This window comes from Pelmatolapia mariae, linkage group LG14 (assembly GCF_036321145.2).
Source record: "Pelmatolapia mariae isolate MD_Pm_ZW linkage group LG14, Pm_UMD_F_2, whole genome shotgun sequence".
Classification (NCBI taxonomy): Eukaryota; Metazoa; Chordata; class Actinopteri; order Cichliformes; family Cichlidae; genus Pelmatolapia; species Pelmatolapia mariae.
The window spans coordinates 15,014,837-15,042,096 of NC_086239.1; the positions used below are offsets into that span (position 1 = coordinate 15,014,837).

The following is a 27,260-nucleotide window of genomic DNA, read 5'->3' on the forward strand; positions in this document are numbered from 1 at the left end:
ACTCATTGGCAAAAAAGACCCAAAGTGATTCATCAAGGAATGTAAATTATGACAAAATACCCATTCGTGACTTTTATAAAGTCTATTTTTAAAAATGAGCCTGTTTTATATCCAATTCAATGTTTCTAATCTGGTCCTAAAGCCTCTCCCTGCAGTTCCACTTTTGCCCACAGCAAGGCGCTCAACACCCTTTTTGTGTCTTTAATCCAATCTAAGAGAGCTGTAGCATCTGGTGGATGAGCAAATTAGACAGCTTAGGAGAGCCAGTGGTCCTACATTTGGCATTGCAAAGCTCCTTTACTGGGACATCGGTACTTAATCCTCACAGCTCTGATCATTACAGCTGATGAGAGGAGGAGACCGCTCCACATTGTCTCAAATGCAAGCCCTCCTCCTCAGCCTCAACAACAAACATCGACGTCTAAGCACAGATGCACATCTAAATGTAACATTATGCCAACTAATTACCACGATGAATTTAATATATATTTATTAAATATTAAATTCTCATATTTTTGTTCTCTAAAGTAAATTATATTGTAGCAAATTATGTTTTTCTTATTGATTAATCTGCTTTAAACTCTGATTTTTTTTCTTCTTCTTTTTTTACAGGCAGTCAAACTTTCCTCAAGCCTGACATCAGATATGTAAATGTCTGATTTTACCTGACCAGGTAAAATCAGGTAAAATGTATTTAGTGCACAGTCATCTAAAAAGAAAGTAAGTAGATGGTAACCATGTGGAATCAAAAAGTGCTTTCTGTTCTTACAGGCTTTCAAAATTGTACATGTTTGATTTAATAATTAACTTGGGATTTTGGCAATTTTGACATAAGTGAGTGTGAATGAGTGAGTTCTCCTTTTGTTAAGAAGTCAATACAGCATAAAACGTCTTTAAAAGCTTAAATGAAACTATTTGAAGATAAAATAAATGAATATTTCTAAAGATTACTGGCTATAGGCTGCCACAGTGTAAGAAAGTATAGGATGTTGTAAAAATATTAACGCTGCACAAAATATCATCTGAACACTTGTTCTTACTCTTACCAGTCTAATTCGACGCAGCGCATTATATTAAAGCACAAGCAGGTCTATCAAACAGGTTGATCATAGAAATAAATATTGTGCTGTGAAGTCCCGAATTAGCTCTGCTGCTTTCTCGGTGACCCCAGCTCTCATCCTTTTTATTTTTTTTTAAAGCATCACGCAGGGCTATAATAATCAGGCCTGCAGACAGCCCAATCACTGTAAGTGTATAATGCTGCTCAGAGATTTGCTGAATCTGCTAGCATTTTGAATGCAGTGTAATTACAGCACAGATATGATTGAGCTGGATGAGCGGTAAATGGGGATCACAGTGGGGCAGATCATCATAATCAGGCTGTCCACATGTTTCTCAGGCAAATCTCATTTTTTGGTATCTAATCAGCAGTGCAGTGTATTAGCAAAAAAAAAAATGGCTGGGGTCAATTAGCTTTTAGTTGAGTGGATTCAAATATTTAAATAAATACAACATAGCTTGCTTTAAGAATTAATTTAGGCTGAGATTAAAAGGATTTTTTTTGCACATCTTTGTTTTTGTTTCTTATCTGCACGGCAGAGATTGACATATAGTTAGCCTGTTCTTCATAACAAGCTACTTCCCCGTCTCTCCTTCTGCCAGAACTGTCAACCTCCTAACAAGGTGCACATATTCACAGCTGCTGCTGCAGGAGATGAGCCCAAATGAGGAGAGTCTACATAAGATGAGAGGGACGTGCCAGACAACAGGTGCATGGATACATCACGGCTCATCCACTGGCACCACACTGTATGATTCCAGCCATATAAAAGACAGCTGGTTTTGATCTATTTCATTTTTTTTTTAGATCGATTACTTGTAACTGTACAGCAACTCTAGCTCCTCAGACAGGCGGGAGTATGACTAAGGGTGTCTCATCCTAGTCTCACAGGCTATTCACACTTACTCTTCCCCCTGTGGTGATAGCGATGCCTCTCCGCAGTGTATCTGTATCTGTTTGTTCATTCATAGGAAAAGCATTAGTGACACGTAGATGAGTCATAGAGGCTTGCGTCTAAACAGTCCACGGCGTGTCAGAAACCCTGCCACCCTTCTGCTCCTCGCCTCAAGGCACTACTCATACCCTCACCAGTCTCCCTAGTTACTCTAACTCGTACATACGCATACATATGCCTCCTGTGTTTGTTCAAACAGAGCGGGTCCCACCTGATGTGTTGGGTGCCGCAGAGCAGATGTTGCTGTAGTTGTGGGCCGGACAGCAGTGGGAGGCTGTGGACATCCTCATTACTGAGATGCTGTTGGGGTTCTCCTCTCTAGTGGGATCTCTTTAATGAAGTGGTTCTTCTTATAATCATTCACTCTAATCACCACACACTGTAAATACAGGAAATTCTGCGCAGTAGTGAGCAGTCTTGGTGAATACAGCTGAATACCATAAATACTGATACCTCAGAGAAACAAGATATTAACAAAAAGGTAGTGTGCAATCTTAACTATGTAGATTTTTTGTGTTTAGCTCAAATCAGAAATGAGAGGCGTGCCAGCACCCGCAGCAATGTGGATGTTTACAACGTTAATTGTGTTGTGGTGGTTATTTCAGTTATGAGAGCACAAATGATTAGTCACATCCATCCACATACCCAGAGTTCATCTTCTTCAGGGTGGCTGTCAAAATGTTGTATAAAGCAGGATTATCATGACTGTGCAGTTAAAGACAATGGGAATTGCTCACCTTATGTCATAATTTAGAAAGGGAATATAATAATTCAGTGTGAACGAGGACACGCAGGGAACCTCAGCGGTTGTTACCATGTTTTTAATGTTGCAGTTATTCAATGCTTCACTATATTTTACAGTCATATACTGTTTATGGAGATTAGAGGAAGAACACTAAATTTAAAAAAAGAAATGGCAATCGCACAGCTGACAGTATCATACTGCACAGCTTATATACTGTATACAGTTTCATGCTTGCAGATCCAGCTCCAGCACTTCACTGTAATTTAACAGGGAATTTTATCATAGTGCATGAAATCTGCAACCATCCATTCCAATCTGCACATAGATGCCATCGCTTTCAGGTGAGACATGAGCATAAAGGTTTGCTTGCCCCCCCCGACAAAAAACCAACCCCCCCCCAAACAAACAAACAAAAAAACAAAGAACAATTACTTTGATGGTCTGCCTCCATAGCTGAATAAACAAGACTTTCCCCTTCTCCGTTTTAAGTTTGCTGCGGGAATCTCGACATATTCCGGCCTGGCTGCGTTAATTGTAAAGCCAGCAGATGGAGCAGATGTGTGTGTTTATACAGTATGTGTCACACTCCCTCTGTGACTTTCAGAGGTGATGTCAGGTGCAACACCTGGAGTTTGTCTCCTAATTAGGATGGGCGTCTCCAAGGCGATACCCAATTAGAAAAGCTGAACCCGGCTCTCGGGGCTCACAAGCGGATAGAGATCAGATGCATCTCATCTCTCACCGGCAAATTGCTTTCATCAATAAACTATATTTGTGGTGCTGATACTGTATTTCTGTTCCCACTAAACACATTTTCTCACACTCTTCCACACTTATATCACACTCTTGTTTCCCCCCCACTGCAGGCTGAAGAGAAAATCCACTCTGAAAGAATATTATTATGAAGGCTGGTGCACCGACTCACCTTGCAGTGCGGTATTCAGTCTCCTTTGCGCTTGACTGTGTCCCTCTGTTCTTACAGCTATCTATCAGTTTCATAGCATGCAATCTGCATCCTTCCAGCCTCCCACTTCCCGCCCACCAGCGTTGTATCTGTTGTGTTCTGCATGCATGTAGTGTGCACAGAAACAAGCGCATTGTGTTTTTGTGAAGGCTCAAGTGTTTTCATGTTCCTCATCCCCCCCTTTCTGTATAAAAAGAGACAGGAGCTCCTGGGCAGAGAACACCCACCACAGAGCTGCCCCGGCAGGGTTAGGGGGAGTGTAGAGGGTGCTCGCCCCCTGGCTACTTGCTACTCGTAAAAGAGGGGAGATAAGAGCTCTGAGGTTGTTGTGTGGTTGTAGGAAGGACTGAACGAAGGCTGGCGGGGAGGAGGTTGAAGGCGTGGGGGGGGGCTTCTTCATACATTTTTATGACCACGTAGATAAGGTCAGTAGTGTGCCATCGTTACTAGGCAACACTGCGACCCTGAGTTGGATTGAGTTGTGAATGTGAGAAGTCAGATATTCTTATTACAACAGCCCTGCTTCGGTTCTGCTGTGTGCATTTGTTAACAAGCAGCCTGTCTCCGTGTGCCATTCTCCGCGCGAGTCGAGGCTGAAGGACTGCTTTAACTGGACGATTAACTGTGGCACTGAAATAATTAGAAGGCCATTGATTGGGTTATTAAATTGTTACAGCCATGTTGGTGATATACTGGTATCTGTGCGCTCTTCAGATACGTGATGATGGTAATGGTGATGAAAAATGACGAGCGGGCGTTTGATTATATATTTTTAATGATCCAGTTCATGTGGGGATACACTAGACTGTGGGCGTATTGATTTTTCCAGTTTTGAAGCAGAGAATGGAGGAGATGGAGACCAGGCACATATGCAGCCGGAGTACAAATCACCAAAAAAAAAAAAAAATCCACCCTATTCTCTCCCTCCCTTTACTCACACTCTCCACCTTCACTCCCTTCCCTCTCCACTGCTCCTTTCTCCGTCCCCCTCTTTGCCATAACCCTCTCAGCTCTCCATCCTCACTTCCTTATTTCTGCCACTCCCCCAGCAGGTTTTCATTAGGTTCCCCCTTCCACTCCTCTCCCCTCCCCTCCCCTCTCCTCGCTTACTCTCCTGCTCTCTCCTCCCATTTCTGTCCCCTTCAGCGTCCTAGTTTAGCACGTCAAGGTTGGCTACAGATATGCTCCTCTGTGTCTTGGGGCTAACCAATGGAAAACTGTCTGGGGTTGCTGTAGCAGGCTGGGGTGTTGGTATTACGAATTGAGGAGGAGACGGGAAAAAGGTTGCTGTGTGTGCTGTGGTCCATTTTGCAGAGTCAAAGCGAAGTCTTAAGCACGTGACCCTGAAACGCTTGCAGGGTTAACAGTCGATATCTGAAAAATGTGGTCTGAAAAAAAGCAGCTCATTTTCTCACAGCACAGTTGAACAGACGACTTCATTAACTTTATTATTCACCACAGCAACAACAAACGCTTCCAAGCGTGTACGTCACTTTTTAGTGTCCCCTGGAAACATGTCTGTCTGAATTTCATTGTTTTCTCACACTGAAGCATGTTTTTTCCCCTAATTGCTCTGTGTGTATTATCAAATTAGTAAAGGTGTTTTCTCACTTTGCGTGTGTTTTGTCGACTTGTCTGTGCTTTCATACGCTGCAGCCCACTGAGCTGTCAGTTGGAGCACACTTAGGTTAAAACGCATAATTCGGGGAATTTGGCTCATTATTACTGCCTCTGAAATCCTGTAACATCTACTGGATGTGACTGAAGTTAGGGCCTAAATCTGAATTAGCAATTAAGATAAACGAATAAAAGAATAGTCAGGTTTTTGAGAGTTTGCAGTAGGAAGGGAACAAAGGCATCGAGCATGCAGACGCTGAGTGGAAACATGGGCCAAGGGATAGCCTCTGCTCTCAGATAACAAAATACACTTAAAGCACATGTAGAGTTCACAGGTGAATACATACAATCTGCATCATACAATCTACATCAGTTTGCGTAATCTGTTTAACCTCCTAAGACCTGAACTCTTCCACGACATGCATTTTTAATTTCTCTTTGATATTTGGGCATATTGGGGCCCGATGAATGTAAAAACAAAGAATTACCAGATTTTTTTTTTACCTTATTTTTGTTTTTAAGAAAAATAAGAGCCACATATGAGGATATTCGTTTAAAATTTTGATAGAACAGTAGCAGTATAATGTCCTCGTAAGTGGATATCAGGCCCATGTAGAGCAAAATTGAGTATTTTAGTCTAAATAACCCAAAATGTGATGTCCACATATGTGGACTCCAGGTCCTAGGAGGTTAAAGACTGCGCTTTAAAAGTGCTGATAAAATTATTTTGTAAATTAACAGTAGTAGGTTAGCTATATCCCCTGTTTCATGGTTTCATATGGTATTTATATATCTTGTCCTACTTTAGAAGAAAATTAATCCTCCAAAAAAGAAATATCTGTCAATCAAATTCATAAACTAAATACTTGGCTATAAATTGGTATAGCAGTAGGTTATTGGTAGTAATAGGGGGTTAAAATACTCAGGTTGGCATGTGAAGGACCACTAAGATCTGCTGTAGCGGTGTAGAATTAATTGGAAATAAATTGTCGAAAATAACTTGTTTTGTCAGCGCCAGTAGATTTTTCCACTTTGATGTTCTTTTGATGCTCTTCTGGATTTAGCAACTGAAGCGAGCTACATGGCTGATTTCCAGCCAGAGATACTATAACACTAATATTATTCATTCACTAAATGAAACTAATCAGTATCCTCACCTTAAATGTAAAACGGTGCCTGCTACTCTTGATCTAATGCTGACGCTGAACACAACAACAGCTCAGCACCAGGCCAACACAGTGCACTGCTGCAAACTTCGTCACAACACTGCAAAATATCCAGCACATTTGGCATTTTCACGCAATCCCTAAATAACAGAACATTAGCATTCTTCACATTTTTTTGCAAGATGTTTTGCAAAAATGTAACTCAGAAACACACCATATATATGCCTCCACTACCTGATTTTAAAACTCATAAAAAGAAAAAGTTAAAAAATGCATTATAACATCACATATACAATTTAAATGTCCAGTTTTCAACATTTTTAAAAACTACGTCTATGTTAAAAATGATCAAATGCCACCAAACGCTCTCACCTTTCTCTCTTTTCTTTCCTTTCGTACTTCTTTCTCCATCTCTCAGTGTTGTGCATTAACCTCACCCCGGAAAAATACAAAAAGCTGTAAATCACCCAGAAATATTATATGTGTTGAGTTATTTGCAAGTTGCATTTGAAATTCACTGATACGCAAACAGTATGACTCTGATTATCTGACCTCTACCGCAGCACTAGCTAAATGCTACAGCTGCAACTTTATTTATATCTGTACCATGAATGGACTGCACGGATGAGAACGAATAAAATGACTTATCTTCTTCATAGTGAGCAAGTATCTCAGCACACAAAAAAATAACTCATTTGACAGTAAAATGCATGAATCTGCCTTCACAATTTCATTTCTCATTAACGAAAGGTGCCAGAACACCATTCTGGATCATTCCAGCTCACCTGGAACACCCTGTGATAATTGCTAACTTAGTTAGCAAGCTACATCCATAAACTGTATGGATGCGTCACACGGACACAGATACCTGCTGATTAGAGCTAAGTAACATCCCAAATAAAATACTAGAATTTCACCCACACATTACGTAATTTAAGTATCCAGTTCTAGAAAGCTTCTGTATCATATAAACTCATAGTCTCTTTGACATGTTGACTTTCAAACCCTGATGCCTTTCATGCAGCTGGCACATTCCCAGGTTATAGCAGTTCTGCCCTAATTTAAAGAGTGTGCATGTGTCCTAATGCTGATTGACCCGCAGGTATCGTGTTCATCCCAAGGGGAACCACTAGATTGTAAACATATAGCAGCTTGAACTACTCTGGCCACTCTGTAACCTTATACACAGTTGTATAAGGAGCCACGAGCATGGCTTGTCTCTTATCAATGTCATTGTCTTAGCAAACAAAAGGGATCATTATACCGGTGCTAAGAATGTTTCTATTCTGAGTTAATGGGTCGCATAGTGTAAGGCAACCTGATCCTCCTTTGGGTGGCGAAAGGAGTGAGCTGAAGGCTGACATTTTGCTGATGATAGGCCAGTCTGTGTTTTGTTGTAAGAGACGCTGGGCTTCACAGGCGTTGTCAAAACAAGAGGCCCCATCCTGAGGGATTACCCGGCCTGTCTGCACACACGCCAGAGACAGGGTTGACCAGAGGGACAGCCGGGGTTGTGTGTGTGTGTGTTTGCACGTGTGTGGAAGGTGCTGAATGGAGGAAACGTAGCTAAAGGAGAATATGCCACTTCCTGTCAGTGTTGATATTTTGGTGTGACAATTTTTAACAGCATTGGAGTATGTTTCAGTTAATCACAGAAAGAGCTTGACTGGATGTAGATTATGGGGAAATTACAATGGCTACTGAAGCACACTGCGTATTGTTACCTACAGTGCTGGGGAGATTACTTTTAAAATGTATTCCACTACAGATTACATGCCCCAAAATGTAGTTTGTAACATATTCCGTTAAGTTACTCAATGTTAGTAATGTATTCTGAATACTTTGGATTACTTAATATATTGTCATAGTTTTTACAACTACATAATGTACTATTGTTGTGTGATTTATTACTATTAGTGAAGGCTACTCGCCACGCTAGCTAACATTGTTAGCTGGCTTTAGTCTAACAGTCTGCAGTCTATAAACTAACCTCAGCTAACGCCAGCTAACAATATTAGCTCAATGGCGAGTGGCCTTCAGTAATAGTAATAAATCACACAGCAATAGTACATCGAAGATACTGAAGTGGCACATAACCCAGGTAGCTACCACAACTAAAACAAGGTAGCTGCAGTAGGCTAACGTTAGTTTTTTAAAACGAACTTACTTCCAGATGTTTCTTTAGGTTGGAGTTGGAGTCTTTTGAGCTGAGAGCATCTTGGTTGCTGGCATTGAACGGTCACATTTCCAAGTGAGAAATGCATTCCTGCCCATGCACTGCTGGCTGTGTTGTGCTCTCTCCGGGTCACTGTGTAACTGACGCCACCAACATTAACAGGATGCTTACATTAGAGCCTCTTATTTCGTGTTTTGTTTGGGTTTCCGGCAATGTGTGGAGTTACCAAAATTAGAGAGGGGATAGCCTAACATATAAAACAGGAAAAGACGGCCGTGTAGTCCATTTATTTCAGCAAAGTAACTGTATTCTAATTATCACCTTTTTTAACAGTAACTGTAACGAAATACAGTTACTCATATTTTGTATTTTAAATACGTAACGTTGGCACATGTATTCGGTTACTTCTCAGCACTGGTTACCTATTTGATTGCATCGCAAGAAGCACATCACATTATAGACACTTGCTCAATATTACAACATTATGGAGTTAATATTTCATTATGAGCTTCAGGTTCTTTTATTATGTCCCACTTTGTCTGATTTCCTTCTTTAACTTGTTTTACATTTTTCTTTTTGTCTTACCGTCAAATAAATAAATTACACAATCACGCCTTATTATTTGTGATTTATCTTTATTAGTATTTGTAATTTTAATTTCATACTGCATACGGTGCCGTGGAAAACTATTTTATCCCCTTCTTGATTTTCTTAGTTTTTGCATATTTGTCACACTTACATGTTTCATCAAACAAATGTTAATTTTAAACAAAAATAATCTGAGTAAATATCAAATGCAGTTTTTAAATTATGATTTCATTTATTAAGAGAAAAAAAGCTATCTAAACCTAACTGACTGTATCAGAAAAAGTAATTGCCGTCTAAACCTAATAACTTGTTTTGCCACTCTAGGCAGCAAGAACTGCAATCAAGTGTTTGATAACTGGCAATGAGTCTTTCACATCCCTGTGGATGAACTTTGGCTCACTCTTCTTTGCAAAATTATTTTAATTCAGACACATTAGAGGGTTTTAGTCCATAAACAGCCCATTTAAGGTCATGCCAAAGAATCTCAATCTGATTTAAGTCCGGATTTTGACTATGCCACTCCAAAACCTTTTTTTTTGCAAGGCCACCATTAAGAGGTGGACTTGCTGGTATGTTTTATATGTTTGTCCTGCTACAGAACCCAAGTGTGCTTCAGCTTCAGGGCACAAACTAATGCTTGGACATCTGGAAGCAGCTAAGCAGCCCCAGACCTTTTCATGGCACAATATATTGTATATACTACCTTTTATAAATTACATGAAAAAACAGAGGAAAAAAAGAGTGCATTCCTGAACTGCATCATACATTTACTCAATTACGCTGTATTTTGGACAAATGCTTAACAGAGAATAAATGAATTTGAGGTGTCATGTGGGTCCTCTAAGTGCTGTGAAGTACTCAAGGAAGCTTAGGAAGGGAACCTATTTGCTTTCTCTAAAATCTAATTTCCCACTGTCTCCATTAAACTACTATACAACTCCATTAGCCATTTAACCCAAGATAATATCATTTTGTTTGAGACCTTAATTATAGTTTTCTTTGCAATTACTGACTGACTTGATCAACAAGGTTGTCCAATAAAAGCTTCCAGTTTTAGTGACCAACACATAGGATAAAATAATATAGGAGCCCATGTCCTATAGGACTGTTTATGGTGAATACAAAGTGCTGATGGGTGTTACAACTGTATGTTAAAGCAGCGGTCCCCAACCTTTTTTGCGCCACGGACCGGTTTATGCCCGACAATATTTTCACGGACCGGCCTTTAAGGTGTCGTGGATAAATACAACAAAATAAAACTAGTACTAGTAAAAAAGAAGATTTATTCATAACACACGTGAAAAGACCCAGGAAAACGATAACAAAATAACGCTGAAAACCGATAAAAACCCTGAAAACCATACATTTCACACCTGAGCCTCAACTCTCGCGGCCCGGTACCAAACGACTCACGGACCGGTACCGGTCCGAGGCCCGGGGGTTGGGGACCGCTGTGTTAAAGCACAAATAATGGAGCCAGATGGGACAGTTCGACATGCACATACATTTACAATCCATTTATAAGAAGCAGAGTTCATCAGAAGCTTTAAGTTCCAAAATTTAAAATGCTTCCTCTTCTGTAATTCCTGATTCATCGGTTCTTGGAGAAATGGGATGAGTGCAGTGCAAATGGGATAAATCACAACAATACAACTTCCACTGGTTTAACAGTGGCTGCCACCACTCTGATTAATATCTTTGATCTAATTTTATCATCCCCGCTGAAGCTGGCAGTAAAATAAAGAGCGCCAACAGATCCCATGCCAGTGTGAGTATCACAGTCAGAGGAGTCACGACCTTGACTGTGCAGTGCCACGAATTGTCTCACATGTGCTCCATTTCCTTCCTTATATACACGCACTGATACATTGGCACATGCGAACACCCCCGCACAAAGACATGCACTGCAAGGCCAAGACTGCCTGCAGCAGCCCAGGGGCTTCATTGTCACATTTACTTACTGCTGTTTAGGCATCATGCTGGGGGGCTAAAACAAACTCTCTTCTCCTCCCCCAACCCACGCAGTGAACTCAAACCCCACCGAAATCCATTCTGCTCATGTTCAAAACATGGCTGTGGAGCCACTGAATGCTTTTATATAGTTTTTGTATTTGTCATATGGATTTCTTTCCCTTGTGGCTGAAATGACCCTTTTTCTCCTTGTAATGTTGGTTTTGGAGATTTTGTCAAAAGAACTAAAATCAAATAAAGTTACACGATGGAGGAACCAGAAAAGCCTGATTGGTGTTTCTAAAAGTGCAAACACATGCATATAATACAGTTTTATAAAATGACTGAAGGTTACGACTTTAAATTTTTGGTGGAAGCTGTTGCAAAATGTTTCCATCCATGTGAGTCCTGTAGCTGCGACACTGCAGCTGATGCAGAAAAGCAGAAGGCTCTGATTAGGAGGTCGGTCCTGCAGTACAAATACAACTAATTACTCCTATGATAACAAAGCCCTTTCTAGACACATGTTACTACTCTGGGGACATCTTCATGTAGGTACTTTTAAACATTAGCTAAATTGTAGTTGCCTATTAATAAAATGTATTATTACTATTATTATTATTATTTGCTTTAACTTCAGTGGTTAAAAAGTTTGATTATCCTTCAATTATCTCTTAAAAAACAGCGGGCACAGAGCCTATTTCAGCGGTTTACACCCTGGACAGGTCGCAAATCTATTACAGGGTAACACAGAGAGACAGACAATCATTCATGCTCACATTCAACACCAATCTATCTATCTATCTATCTATCTATAGATATATATATATATATATATAAAAAATTCCCCGCGGTCAATCCTTCAAGCTCAGGTCCTCTACCAGAGGCCTGGGAGCTTGAGGGTCCTGCGAGGTATCTTAGCTGTTCCTAGGACTGTACTCTTCTGGACAGAGATCTCCGATGTTGTTCCTGGGATCTGTTGGAGCCACTCGCCTAGCTTGGGAGTCACTGCACCGATTACCACTGGGACCACCGTTACCTTCACCCTCCACATCTTCTCGAGCTCTTCTCTGAGCCCTTGGTATTTCTTGAGCTTCGGCCGTCTTCTTCTGTTTGTCTACCACCACTATGTCTGGTTGGTTAGCCACCACCATTATATATATATGTATATACAGTGGCTTGCAAAAGTATTCGGCCCCCTTGAACTTTTCCACATTTTGTCACATTACAGCCACAAACATGAATCAATTTTATTGGAATTCCACGTGAAAGACCAATACAAAGTGGTGTACACGTGAGAAGTGGAACGAAAATCATACATGATTCCAAACATTTTTTACAAATAAATAACTGAAAAGTGGGGTGTGCGTAATTATTCAGCCCCCTGAGTCAATACTTTGTAGAACCACCTTTTGCTGCAATTACAGCTCCCAGTCTTTTAGGATATGTCTCTACCAGCTTTGCACATCTACAGACTGAAATCCTTGCCCATTCTTCTTTGCAAAACAGCTCCACAACTGCCCTGTGACGGCCTCAGAGGTTGTCTAAGAGAATATTGGGAGGAACAACACCATGAAGTCCAAAGAACACACCAGACAGGTCAGGGATAAAGTTATTGAGAAATTTAAAGCAGGCTTGGGCTACAAAAAGATTTCCCAAGCCTTGAACATCCCACGGAGCACTGTTCAAGCGATCATTCAGAAATGGAAGGAGTATGGCACAACTGTAAACCTACCAAGACAAGGCCGTCCACCTAAACTCACAGGCCGAACAAGGAGAGCGCTGATCAGAAATGCAGCCAAGAGGCCCATGGTGACTCTGGACGAGCTGCAGAGATCTACAGCTCAGGTGGGGGAATCTGTCCATAGGACAACTATTAGTCGTGCACTGCACAAAGTTGGCCCTTATGGAAGAGTGGCAAGAAGAAAGCCATTGTTAACAGAAAACCATAAGAAGTCCCGTTTGCAGTTTGCCACAAGCCATGTGGGGGACACAGCAAACATGTGGAAGAAGGTGCTCTGGTCAGATGAGACCAAAATGGAACTTTTTGGCCAAAATGCAAAACGCTATGTGTGGTGGAAACTAACACTGCACATCACTCTGAACACACCATCCCCACTGTCAAACATGGTGGTGGCAGCATCATGCTCTGGGGGTGCTTCTCTTCAGCAGGGACAGGGAAGCTGGTCAGAGTTGATGGGAAGATGGATGGAGCCAAATACAGGGCAATCTTGGAAGAAAACCTCTTGGAGTCTGCAAAAGACTTGAGACTGGGGCGGAGGTTCACCTTCCAGCAGGACAACGAGCCTAAACATAAAGCCAGGGCAACAATGGAATGGTTTAAAACAAAACATATCCATGTGTTAGAATGGCCCAGTCAAAGTCCAGATCTAAATCCAATCAAGAATCTGTGGCAAGATCTGAAAACTGCTGTTCACAAACGCTGTCCATCTAATCTGACTGAGCTGGAGCTGTTTTGCAAAGAAGAATGGGCAAGGATTTCAGTCTGTAGATGTGCAAAGCTGGTAGAGACATACCCTAAAAGACTGGCAACTGTAATTGCAGCAAAAGGTGTTTCTACAAAGTTTTGACTCAGGGGGCTGAATAATTACGCACACCCCACTTTGCAGTTATTTATTTGTAAAAAATGTTTGGAATCATGTATGATTTTCGTTCCACTTCTCACGTGTACACCACTTTGTATTGGTCTTTCACGTGGAATTCCAATAAAATTGATTCATGTTTGTGGCTATAATGTGACAAAATGTGGAAAAGTTCAAGGGGGCCGAATACTTTTGCAAGCCACTGTATATATATATATATATATATATATATATATATATATATATATATATATATATATATATGTATGTGTGTGTGTGTACATTGCCTACTGGCCTGAATATAATCTGTTAGGGTTACCACTGAATATCTCAGCCTACTGGTGACAAGGTTGTGGCTCTTGTGTTCAGAGTGAAAATCAAGGTATTGTCTTTCACATCACAAGTAGCCTGTTCAGTTGTACAGCTGCTGTAAGTGATAAACAGCAGCACCTGTTTTCCATAAGTGTGAATAAAGGCTGTGCCAACAGCAACATTTGATCTATATGTATGTCCAGTTCTGACCTTTGTGTTTTCAACATATCATTGATTTTTATTTCTCTGCACAGTGATGCTAAAATTTTGACTTTTTTTTAATGTTGTTTTCTTGTGGTAATAAAAGCTTCTCTCACGGCATCCATGTTTTTTATTAAATAGAAGAGAGGGAGGTAATTATTTTATAATTATGGTTTTTAATGTAAAAGGGCATTTAACCCATGCTAACCAGATATTAGATACTCATATAGAGATCAAACATGGCTCATAGACAAAGTACTGTAATTACTGGGAGCAATATTGATTAAAAAGATTATATATAAATACAGGTTAGAGCCTTTTTTTCCCTCAATCGCAGTTCAGCAATGTGAGCGTTCTTTACTGAAATGAATATGAGTTGAATCATCAAACACACCTGCTGTAATTTGGTTGTTGTGAGGTCATGTGGTCAGTGTTGATGTTACACTGTGCTTGTTTGCTGTCAAACACACTTTGTGAAATTGTGCTTTTACTGGAAGTGCCCTCATTCGGGGCGTGTGTACAGCGGTGTGACGGTGTATATAGTGTACACACACAGTACATATGCCCCTGACCTATGTGCTGAGGTGAGGCTGTGTCATTGCCTCTATTCCATGCTTTGTGACGCCAAACGTTAGTTTTCAAAGGCAAACAAATATCACCTTTTGATTAGCTTTGCTTTATCTATTTCACTGCCAAAGTTTTAATTTCAGCTTCTCATAAAATCCTGTTTGCTGAGCGAGATTACACCAGAGACGTTATAAGGACTTTGATTACACCAATGCTTCATTTCCCCTAAAATGTCAGATGGCAGTCTCTAATGCCATGGATCCTTCCCTCAATCCCTTGAACCCACAGTCAAAGCCTTTTTTTCCTCCCTCTCTAAGAACTGTTTGTCTTTACAGGCTGCGGATGTCACCTTTAGTTGTGGAAAAGCTTTCTTTTAACATTGCTAAAAAGGCTGAACCGAGGAAAACTACGGGCAGTTCTGCTCCATTTGATTACCTGTAAGGCATGAATGGGCTTTGCCTTCGGCATCACCAAAGCGTAGTCCTTGAACTTTACAGAGATGTCCTTGAGCAAGGTGTTTTACTTTCATTTTAAAATAGCTTATTGGAAACAGATGATGAAACCTTGTTTGTGTATTACAGTATTTAAGTGTGACTGCTGTGAATGAGTATGGGCAGCAAGCGAGACGAAAACAAAGCTTGGATAAAAATATGGCACGGCAAATGATCATATCTCACATTCTGCAGCAGCTAATCAACTCAGTTGTTCTTCCATGCCAAGAATTTAGAGCCAAAAAACCAGCACAGTGCTCCTAATCAGCTCTAAATGACAGCCCGGATCTTTAACCATTTGCCCTGAAACACTAGCACTTTCTCCTTTCCTCCAGTCTTAAACTTGTTTGGATTTATCTTGCACGTATAGGCAAAAAGTAAAACAGCATCACTCATTCAAACAGACATTCTGGAGTAGCATTAGTAGTAAAAAAAAATATCCAGACAATATCTGACCGATCAAACATGAGTAAATACAAATATCTGAGTACTACTTTAACAGTTTTGAGGCAAGCAACGCTCCTGTTTGTCTGGTGGAGTGCGGAGAGAAACAGGAAGAATGCTGTGACATATTAGACACAGGGACAAACCAGACTGGACAGCAGCAAAATGCAAAGATCAAAATAGCTGAACCGAGAACTCTCAGCCCAGCATCTTTACCAACTTAAAAGGCGGCTATTAGCGCTAAAAATGTAGTCAGTATACCCTTTCACCATGAAACCTTCTATTTATTTATCTTTGTACACATTCAGACTTGTAAGGATATGAGCATACAAAATGAGTGTCTTGGGGTATATAGCTGGAATCTCACTTGCAATATATTCTGTCATGTGGGACAGAGCATGAGCTGCAGACTGCGCTGGCGGTTATATCACACTGAGTGTAACCCGGCGCTGTGGACAGGCCCACAGGCTTCCACAGCCAACTACAGCTATACCCTTGACTTCAAGGCAGGCATTAAAATGGAGGGGTGGTGGTTGTGGGGGTTGGTGGTGGTGGTGAGTGGTGGATTATTGGGTTGAGGGAGGCGATATAAACTGTGTGAGTATGTGCGTCTTAGGGGTGGGGGGGCTCTTCATCTTAACCCCTTTTCTTCCCCCAGACAGAGTGGCTGCCTTTTCCTCCTATCTTCTGTTCAATGCGATTATTAAATCTCATCAATCAAGTTCACGTTGTTATTCAGTTTAAAAGAAAATAACAACTACATTTTCTACTTAAACAACAGAAAATACGCGTCACTGGGTGTCCTTGTAGATTTCCATTATTACGGGGGAGCTCGCTTCTGTTTTCACACACGAAAGAAAAACATTAGGAACTAAATTCAAGCCAGATCTGGGGCACAGCGGCGTGTTCCGCGTACACCTGCACGCCAGCAGACAGCGCTTTCTGTTTGAGCTGATACAACCCCGTGCGTAAAAATCCTTGGTACCTTGGTGCGTCAGGTGCAGCTCATTTCCTTAATGCAAATGCCCCACTCGCTGCGTGCTCTCACACTCTTCCACCTCCACAACAGTATCCTGCCCCGAGGAGCGACCGGCTGCCGCCTCTGCTCCTTTAAGGCAATGAGGAATTAAAGCGTCTGCAGGGGCAGGGGAGAGGGTTATTCTGTGTAATGCTCAGAGAGTCAGTGTGGTGCGATTAGAGAGCGGCAGCGGGGAAGATGCGCTTGCTCGCCTCTTGCTGGACGCACAGAGGCGATGAAGATGATCTGACTTTGGAGTCTGAGCAAAAAACCTGCTTTTCATTCTTCTGCCACCGCCCTCTCTCTTCTCTTTGCTTCTTTTCTCTTTTAGTTGTTTTAATTTTGTAACATTTTATTTATTTATTTATTTTTACCTTCAAGGATGATCCGTCATCCAGTGTTTTATTCAGGAAACCTGAAACCGGACATTTTTCTTTTAAAGATTTAGTTTAACCATTTTTTCTTAATTTTAATTTTTGTTTCTTTCTTTCTTGTTTTCGGATTTAATTTCTTTTCCCAGGATCCGCTCTAACCCAGCTCTGACTCAGCATCACACACACACCTGGGCTTCACCCCTTCAGCATCCTTTTGAATAACAGGGACAAGCAGCAAGACGCGGAGCACAGGAAGGAGAGTCTGAGCAGAGCTCTCCCCAAGAAAATCACAGAGGCGCATTTATGCTCCGAGACATCCCAGAAACCAAATCAGTGTAACAAAAAAGTACGAAGGAGATATTAAAAGTAGAGACTTGGACCGGTTTGCTTCAAGACAGTGGCAAATGTTTAACCTTAGCCCAAGCGCACAGAAGAGAAACCCAGGGAGGCACCGGTCGGAGGAAGAAGAGAAAGCATAGCTTGGGGGGATTGAACGGAGCAGGGCATGTGGATATTGGCTTTTATCTTTTCCCAGAGCATCTTGAATGGTAAGTTGCACCTGCTCATCTTTGTTTTATTATTATTATTATTATTATTATTATTATTATTATTATTGCTCATCACCTACTGCAGAAGGCAAATCACTGGTAGACAGCTAAGTGACTGAGGAGGGAGGTCACCTGTGACCCACATGAAATGGATTTTATATGCTTGTCAAAAGGCTGACACCCCTGATAGAGGGGGAGAGACAGGCGAGGCATGAATTGCGTTTTAAATCCTTCAAGCTCTCCTACAAACCATTAGACCCATATCTGGCCTTCAGATATACACCCTGAACCAGGAGAAATAAAACGGCTATACCATGTCGTTAGTGTGCCTGTAGTCAATCTGTTTAATTGCAATAGTTGGATATTATGTCAAGTTTGAATAGTTTTTCATTTGAATCATATTAATAATATTTGTTTTTGTTTTATATCAAATGATACTTATTTTTTCCTGTCACAACCTTGTTCCACTGTGGCCCTTAGTAATAAGTGACGTCTTTGATATAATGGACATTTGGTTTAACCCTTTCCCCATCCCCCACAGAGAGCATATTTTTCAAGTTCAAATGGCCTAAATTAACACTAAAGCATCAAAAAAGGCCAGTTTATACAAAGATCTTTAAAGGCAATCATTCGTATTTGCATTTTAACGTTTTGGGGTTTTCCTTTGATTAAAAAAATTAAATTATATTTCTGGCTCGAGCAGTGTGTTCGCAGCACCTGCAAAACCAGTTTTGTTACAAATGTGAGGTCAGCTTTCTGTTATTTACCTTAAAATGTAGTTAGCAGAGAGAAAGCGTTCACCATTAGTACAAAATGTTCATGCAACGAATGGAATGAACAGTACAGGTGTAATGTTTTTTGATGAAACACAGTCCACAGGGGTCATTTTTGTATTTTTTTTTTGTCTGGAAATGCAAAAGTACTTCACAAATTTACTCATGAAAAGAGTGTGAAATGTATTTTTTCCATTCAAATGCTGGAATTGAGACATGCAGACCTGGTCGTGCATCTTGTCAGTGTTTTTCATGTACACAAGTGCAGTTGCATGCATTTGTGCCATTGCACACATGCGTGACACCATGCAGGTATATTTGCACGCTCTCACAGTGCGTATATATGCATATATATAAAATCAATGGTGGAAAATTGATACAGTTTATTGCGTTCATTTATTGGCCAGAGTCCCCTCTACAGGGAGGGATTATGGCCGACTGGGTGTGTACGAAAACAGGGGAAGAAAAAGGGAGAGTTGAAGAAGGAGAAGGAAAGAAAATGGAAACATGTCTGGAAGACATCAGGGTGACAAGATGGGGATTGAAAAAAAAAAAAATCAATGGTCGGTTGCTTTTGTATGGAAAAAAAAAAGAGAATTCACAAAAGAAAAATTGGGGAAGTGGGGATTTACAGGTATGAATACATTCAACCGCATCAAGGGGCTGTGATATATTATAGTATGCCCCCAAAATGGATTTTCCCCCCTCTGGCCGGAATGATAAAATAAAGCTTCGAAATGGATTTTTGTTTCTGTGCCAACGCGTTTTCGGTGCTGAGGCAACCCTCCGTCGGTGCCGTTTATTGACATTGACTCCATATAAAATGGTATCTCCCTCAGCCCAGCTTGTGCTGAAACTCATAAAGGAACAATAAGGAATCCTCATTAATCATAATCATCTGACTCTGACATTAGATCAACTGCCATGCAAGATTGTGTCCGTTTATTGCTTAAGGGATTATTGAGGAGGCCTGAGGCAACTGATAGGGATTAAGCAATAGACAGCCTTGAGTGCAGACGTTACACTTTTTGTGCTTGTTATTTGCACTGCAATCATTACACACCCACACGCACACACACAAATATATATATATTTGTGTGTGTGTATAAGTGAATTTTAAAGTATCTTTACCTTTTTCTATTATTTATATTTGATTTTCCCATTATGCACAGGACCCTGGCTATATGTGACTGTGTCCTCTGTGCCAGGGTGTTTTGTTGATTATCATGAAAATGAGGTGTTCATCGGCTGAGCAGTCATTGTCAGAATGAATGAATGACCTTGTAGATGGAAGCCAGCACGGAGATTGGATTCCAGACAGTTCTTGCTGTTTCAGAGTTAGGCCTATCATGTGCACACTGGCCTGTCTCTATGGTAACCTCCTTAATGGGTGTTAGGGGCTGCGTCCTAAAACGTTCACCCATTCACTCTTCACCGTATGGGGGGGAAGAAAGCCATATGATGTAGTGTTGTGCAAAGAAAATACCATGCAGTTCAGAATTCCCGTTCATAACACTGGATAACCGGATGATTTCATTCACTAAGTTGGGTTTAATAATTCTTCAAAACTGGAAACCTTTTTAAAAAATAAAAAAAATGGCACACCTGTGGAAATATTAGACTATTCCTGATGGGAACTGTGAGTTTGTCTGCAAACCGGGCTGACCTGGAAACTCCCGCCCCAAAGCTAATCACATCTCGTTACATTGTTGTGTCCACAGGTGTTATAAGCAACCATATTATAACCGAGCACCTCACAGCGCTTCTGGGTTCTCTGTGTTCTTTGCGTACATTCACTGGATATCAGCTTAATGAACTCAATTAAAGAAAGGGAAACAGATTTGCACCCACACAATGCTCAAAAATGTCACATTTTAATTGCTTTCCTTATCTTTGCAATTGATTGTTTATTATCAAAAGGAAGCAAAAGACAACCCCGGTCCTTATTACTCTTTTTATGAAAATTAAAATGTTAAATCTGACACATTCACCAGCCAAGAGGCACAATTACTTTTTGTATTCCGTTTAAGACTTTATGCTCTTGCTATTTCCTGCACCTATCAAAGTAGCATCTATAAATTCAGTCATCAGTACAGGAGAGGAACCATTAAATATCTCTGCCTGAAAGCTGCCTCTGGGCAAAACCACAGCAAGCTAAACCGGCCTATTCAAATTCTCGTTGCAAAGATATAATGAGACAAGGCTTCTCACAGAGTCCCCACCAAGACTGCAATGATTTGTAGACATGCACACGGCTTAACCCGACGCTCGTGACTTAAAAAGGACTTATCTCGTATTTCTTTAATAAACGAACTATTATGTAGAGGTCAGGAAATCATGCAATCAAATTTTGATCTCAATTAGCTGTGACCTTTCGCGGACTGCACACACACACACACACACACACTCTAACACACACACACATTCACACTTGGAAATAAGGAAGCTCTTCCAGAGCATCCATCCCAGTGTAGCTTACAGTACAGTAAATAGCTGCCAACATCAGTTAGCCTGCCAATTTTACATGACCCTACATTATTAGCAACCTGCAACACTGGATGGAAATGCTGCGGAGACTGGGGTGGATGGATAGATTGAACTTGGCTGCAAATAGAAGGTGGGACGAGTGTTTGTGTGGTAATAAATCTACATGAAGGCGATAAAGCCAGTGCAGTGATGAGAGCCTCCTTTTGTCGGAGATGCCTCTGTAAAAATGTCTAAAGATCAGCGGCCTCCCAGCGGCCGGGTCTGTAAATCAAATGGAGAGAAACCTGACCACCCTTATGGTTGCACTCACGACTAGTAGTCTGTTTACTAATTACCAATTAGGATTTGGTTGCACAAGCAGTATCATAGCTCTTGAAATCAAATTACCCCATGAAAGCACCCAGCGTACAGTCAAGTGATAGATCATCTTGTGCAGTCTCACTCTGATCTGAATATCTAATGGGCTAAATTAAGTTTACAAACCCACTTAACTCTTCCTCACTTGTCTGAGTTGTGTGAAGGTTTGTTGGGTTACGTTTTGAACTCTGCGTGCGATTCCAGTTGAAAGAGGTGCTAATGTTGGGTAATGGATACCCTGATGTGTGATCATAATAGATATCCCCTAGTTCATACATCCCAGCTGTATAATGAGGGCTACTCTACTGTACCATACCTCCTCGAGCCTGTCTAGCTCCCTAATTAGGAGCAAGCTTTGGTGACTCGTGCATGTGCGCGCGTGCGTATCTGTGTGTGCTGCATTTCACCCAATGTAAAATCTAATTACCGATCACACTGTGTCTGACAGGATTCCACTGAATCGGAGGTGTAATTGCGCAAGCCCGCGTGTAAATGTCTCTTGCATTAAAATGTTAACGATATCATTTAGCATCTGCGGGGAAGAGCAGAAAAGCCCTCAGCACCCAGATGTAGGTGTTTGATCATGCGTGCAAAGTGAGGCTGTAGTACATCTGGCGGGGGTTTCCCTCTCAGAGAGGGTTCTCAGTAGAGAGGATGTTTTTAATTCACTCAGCACCTGTCAAAGTGACATGTTATATTACTGGGCTACACTGCACAGGTACTGTAGTGGGGGAACTGGTGTAGAAGCTTTATTTGACAGTTTAAAAAAGACCAGTGAACCACTTCTGCTCTCCTGTGCAGAAGTGGTTTTCTGTTGATTTTAGTTTCAAAGTAGTTTGGAACACACCCACTTATGACAAAAGACTCAGTGTGTCTCAATAACAGACCCACAGACCTACAGTCCTCTCTTCTTGATCTACTACAAGGTGTTAATTCTGATTCAATAAAACTTTATCAAGGTCAAGTTTGTTTCCAAAATGCTTGACCTGAGCTGTCCCGCTGATGTACTCATTTGTAATTCTGTCCATCCTGGTCAAGTCTAAACATCTTCAACTCTGCCACCTCCAGCTTGGCCTTTTGTCTTTTTGTTAGTGTCACTGTCTCCAAACCATACATCATAACAGGGGGTCTCGAGCCAGTGTACTCCCAGTTTCAGTTCCAAACCTGGATATATCTGCAGGGTTGCATCAGGAGAGGTATAAAGTGTAAAATCTTTCCCAAATCAAACATGTGGATCATCAAGAATGAAACAAGGTCCTATATGCAACCTACAACAGCATTCAATCAAAAAATTTGTATATTAACTGGAGTTTGATTAATCCCAGTTACAAACACACCAACAAAACCTGTTACATAGTCAACTTTATCATTTTATCAGTACTCTGTATTGTACTGTACTGTACATTATCAGTCTGGATATGACAAGTTAACCAACTGTGACATGATCAGCACAGGCAGAAGATACTGAATGAATAAATATGTGTTGATACAACAGTACACTGTGGCCCGCTCTCTTTGCCCAAATAAGTTAAAAGCACTCAAACATTTGAGGAAGCTGATTGCCTTTTTAAAATTATGTAACAGTGACGTCAGACCAACGATACTGTAAAATAGCTTGCCATAACATTGCCTTTGACCAGGTTTGTGAGCACTCGCAGTCAGCTGCTGTCTTCAGAGTGACTTTGGTGGGATAAAATGGCATATTACAGAGTCAGTCTCTCAGTTTGACTGAATGGGGTTAAGCTGGCAAGTTTGTGAGATCTGTCTGAGATAACGTGGCGATTAATGATGAAAACTTGCAGATCTGTTGCAAATCAGTTTCCGTCTGATTTGAAATTCAAATTCAAATTGCCATCTTCAAGTTTCTGCAAGATGGCAATTTAAGTGCAAAATGACACACACTGTAAAATCTAATTAGTTCCCAGAACTCAAAAAAATTATGGAAACTCGTTGCCTCAAAAAAATTGAGTAAAGCTTAGCTAAAAATGACTAAGTTAGGACAACGTATTTATTTTGAGTACTCTGTACAAGCTCATTTGTTCCCAGAACTCAAAAAAATTGGATCAAGTTTACGTAAGATGACCAAGTTAGGGCAACTTACTCATTTTGAGTACACCCTACTCAAAATGTACACAGCCGTGTTAGTTCCCAGAACTCAAAAAAATTATGGAAACTCGTTGCCTCAAAAAAACTAAGTAAAGCTTACTTAGGATGACTGTTAGGACAACTTATACATTGCAAGTCTGCAGTATTAAGAATAACTTGATATTTCTGACTTTCTGACAATACTAATTGTTTACCTACTGACAAACATTTCAAGTTCAACTAAATGAAAAAACAATTTGTGGTACCATGAATATCATTAAAAATAATTAACAACACTTTTGTAATGATGTTAAAATGAGCACAACTTTTATTTTCAAACACAACAAAGTACAACAGCCAACATACTGGACACTGTTCTGCTGAATAAAAATGATATTGCCATCACTGTTATAATCTTACAACGAAACAAAGTCTTAGATGTAATTATTCTGAAAATAAGTTTAGGCCTACCACAAGTTTGTTTTGTACTTACATTATTTATATAATCAAAATAAAATATTTATTGTTCTGTCACAAGTGCAGTCTCTAATTTAAACAACACATTCGTTTTTCATTCCAACACAGGAGCTGGAATGTTGTAATATTTTAAGGATGGCTTGTTTCCAGTCCAGGTATTACTGCCTGAATGACTATCATGGATCGAGGTGATCCAAATGTAAGTGCAGAAGAAAGTCTTTAACTTCCCTTAAGTACAGTGGCAGTGGATGTGGGTTGGAGATGCAATGAGCTTGAACCTGCAGGCGACCACCTTCACTGACCACACCATCTGTGACGGGGGACTCATCTCTCCTGGTGTCCTGCAAGCAAACAATCATATTTTTTGGAACATGAACTTAATTGCTTTCTTAAAACATTTTTTCTGCATTTGGTATAAAACAGACTCCAATTTAGACAATCTCAGGCTCCCTCCCCGCCGGAGAGGTGACATTCAATGTCCCAAATTGTCAGTCTGGATAGCCGTGACCACCACGCAACACACAATATTGTCATGAAAGAATAATTTTAAAAAGGGCTATGCAAACATGGGCAATAACTTTCATTCTAATGATGTGCAAAATGATTTTGGGCACAAAACAAATTTTGCTGTTAGAAAACTTGCAGACTTCACTATATACAGTGTAGACCCTCTAAACTAAGTTTGGGGGATGTGATCTTTCAAGAAGTGCAGACCAAACTGTTGTTGTTTGTTTACTTACACAGCATGTCTTGCAGAATTAACTGGAGTCACAGCAACAGCACAGTGCAGTCATATCTCAAGTCTAATAACAGAAGACAGGAAAAGATCAGTAAAGAAACAACTTCCCCAAACCAAAGCACAAATAAAACAATAAGTAAGACAGGCTGATCTAAAGTATGATTAAAGTTCAGCCTGATTAATATAAATGTCACTGACAGTTGCTAATATATTGGAAAACCAAAATACTTACCACTGAGTTGATGTCTTTCTGTCCAACAACAGGAGTGCTGGTCCCGAGCCTCAAAGACAGTAAGAAGCAAGCAGAGGGAGAAAAAACAGAACATTTTTCAGAAACTGATTTGATCCTTAATGGCTGTGCAATCACTGTAATATAGAGTTCGCTTATGTTGTTAAATAAAGGCTAGATTTGACATTAATAGATGCCACAGATGTTCTAAAGCTGCCACAAAGCATGAAAAAATAGACGTCTCCGAAAACGTCGGAGCATTTTTGCAAATATTTGATGTCTTGATAAATCGAGCAGATATTTGAAATTCACACAGCTACATTCTTGCCTGAAAATATCTTAAAAGTTTATTTTGTGACCCAGAAAAAGTAATACGTTTTTCAGCAGTGCTCCTCCGCCATTGCCGCGCTTACAAGTACGCACAGGCTCCGACAACCGTGGCCGACAAATGCGATCCTCTTTTTCACCAGACCCTTTCTGGGTCACAAAATAACCTTTTAAGATATTTTCAGGCGAGAATGTAGCTGTATAATGCTCAAATATCTACTTAATTTATCAAAATATCACATATTTGCAAAAGTGCTTCCACGTTTTCGGAGAGCTCCGTTATCCACCCCCCACACCCACACCCACCCCACCCCTAACGGCTGCACCTCCCAAAGAATTTTGTCTGGGCTCTTATCTCACTTATTTATTTCAAACAATCAACAAAAAAATTCACCGACGTAGTTTTATGTAAGGTTTTTAAGGCTGTGGTGTTAATTTTTAAGTAACATGAGCCCAGCGGCAGCAGCAACGCTAGGCTAACACTAACTAGCTAGCAAGATTATAAACCTGGTGCTAAACTAAGAGAAGCCACAAAATCAGTTTGAATAAGAGTAAACATTTACTCACCAAGTCAGTAAAGATCCACAGCAATGACAACAATAATATCTCCAGGTTTGCTCAATATATTCCATAACAAATGCTGGCGCCATGAACATGCGGACTGATCCGGGAGGGAGGAGAACGGCAGTCACGTGGCATTTTCAAAACACATCTTTCATCCTTCCGCCCTGAGAAGCAAAACTTCCAGCTTACTTAGTTTTTCTAAATTAGGACAACTCAAATTAATCGAGTTTATCAGCATTTTTGCATAAAAAGTACTGGTAACTTATTTAAATTGAGTTCTAATAACAAATTGATAAAAATTGAGTTCAGCCTATTTAATATTTTTAATTAAACACAATATTACATTTTACAGTGCAGGCACTCAGCAACCTCACTTTTATAAAGGACTATAACCAGAATAAAATCAGTTAGCAACCAGATAAGTTAAGGCGCCAATTAGAAAGAGACGGGTCCAGACTCAGATTGACTGCAACGTGTTGGCAATCTGACAGAAGTTATCTGAAAACCTTCTTCAATCTGTCTGGGAGTGATTGCAGTCACACTGCGATTGTTTGGAGACAGGTTGCCTCCCACCAGGTGACCTCTGCAATCACCTTACAATCCAAAATAGTTAGAAGGTTGTTGCACAATCAACCCCTGGATGACAAGTTGGTTGCACGCCTAATTGCAGTTGGTCAAAAATGAAGGTGTGTAAAAAAACAAAACAAAAAAACCCCAAACAAATTTCAACACACTCACCAGGCAACTACATATAAAAAAATAAAATGTTATTTCATTTATTTCTTTTTCATAGTTGCAGTGAGGTTGCCATCTTATTTTAACTCTAGCACGACTGAGCCATTAATGAACAGAGAAGTCTGTTTGTTACTTTAGTAGTAGTCTGAAAAAATCTCCAAATGTTAGGCTGGTAATCTAACAAAATCTAGCCTATAGTTCTCAAAAAATTCTCAAAAAGCTTCAAGTTATTGAGGTATGGTTTATTCAAAAATGAACAAAATGTGTCTCATCAAACCCAAAGTGTTAGTAGCACAATTTAATTAAACTACTCAATCTTCTCAATGACTTTTGTGTCTTTTGGGTTTAAAGTGTTGTAAGTTAGCTTTGCTAACTTGCTTTAGTTTGCGATTTGCTTCCAATCAGATGTTTGCTTTAAATAGCAATTATTCTAAACAAGAGATTATATTGTTACAAGGTTGCATGAGCCTTTGTGACAATATCCCCCCCAAAATTAGTTCATTAGAAGTAAAACCTTGTTTCTCTATTTGCGGTTTTTATGTGCTGCTGTTTTGCAAGAAGAAACTTGGTTTTGTGAAATTTAATCCAGTTTTGATCCCTTTTTTCCAAACAGGACAGAGAAATGTTATTTAATGCTTGTGTCAAATATAAAAACATGCATGAGCTTTTCATAAAATATAGATTATATGCGCACACACACCAGTAGTC

The 27,260-nt window shown here is 40.3% G+C and overlaps 1 protein-coding gene and 2 long non-coding RNA genes across 5 annotated transcripts in view; 2 read left to right on the top strand and 1 right to left on the bottom strand.

The window, feature by feature from the left end:
• The first annotated feature begins 390 nt into the window (after positions 1-390).
• On the top strand, positions 391-3,122 carry LOC134641705 (uncharacterized). The gene is made up of 3 exons (XR_010095565.1): positions 391-445; positions 613-720; positions 1,663-3,122. It is a non-coding gene; the product is annotated as an uncharacterized LOC134641705 (long non-coding RNA).
• Positions 3,123-16,844: 13,722 nt separating this feature from the next.
• dscamb (Down syndrome cell adhesion molecule b) overlaps positions 16,845-27,260 on the top strand; it is a 133,805-nt gene continuing 123,389 nt past the window's right edge. The window contains exon 1 of one of the 3 annotated variants that reach the window (XM_063494344.1): positions 16,845-17,779. In XM_063494344.1, the coding sequence (XP_063350414.1) occupies positions 17,737-17,779 (43 nt within the window). In that variant the 5' untranslated portion in view covers positions 16,845-17,736. The remainder of the gene's footprint in view (positions 17,780-27,260) is intronic. The other 2 variants (XM_063494341.1, XM_063494342.1) reach the window with 2 other exon arrangements.
• Positions 24,251-26,167, bottom strand: LOC134641451 (uncharacterized). The gene is made up of 4 exons (XR_010095536.1): positions 25,821-26,167; positions 24,930-24,978; positions 24,699-24,761; positions 24,251-24,299 (listed from the first exon to the last, which is right to left on the bottom strand). It is a non-coding gene; the product is annotated as an uncharacterized LOC134641451 (long non-coding RNA).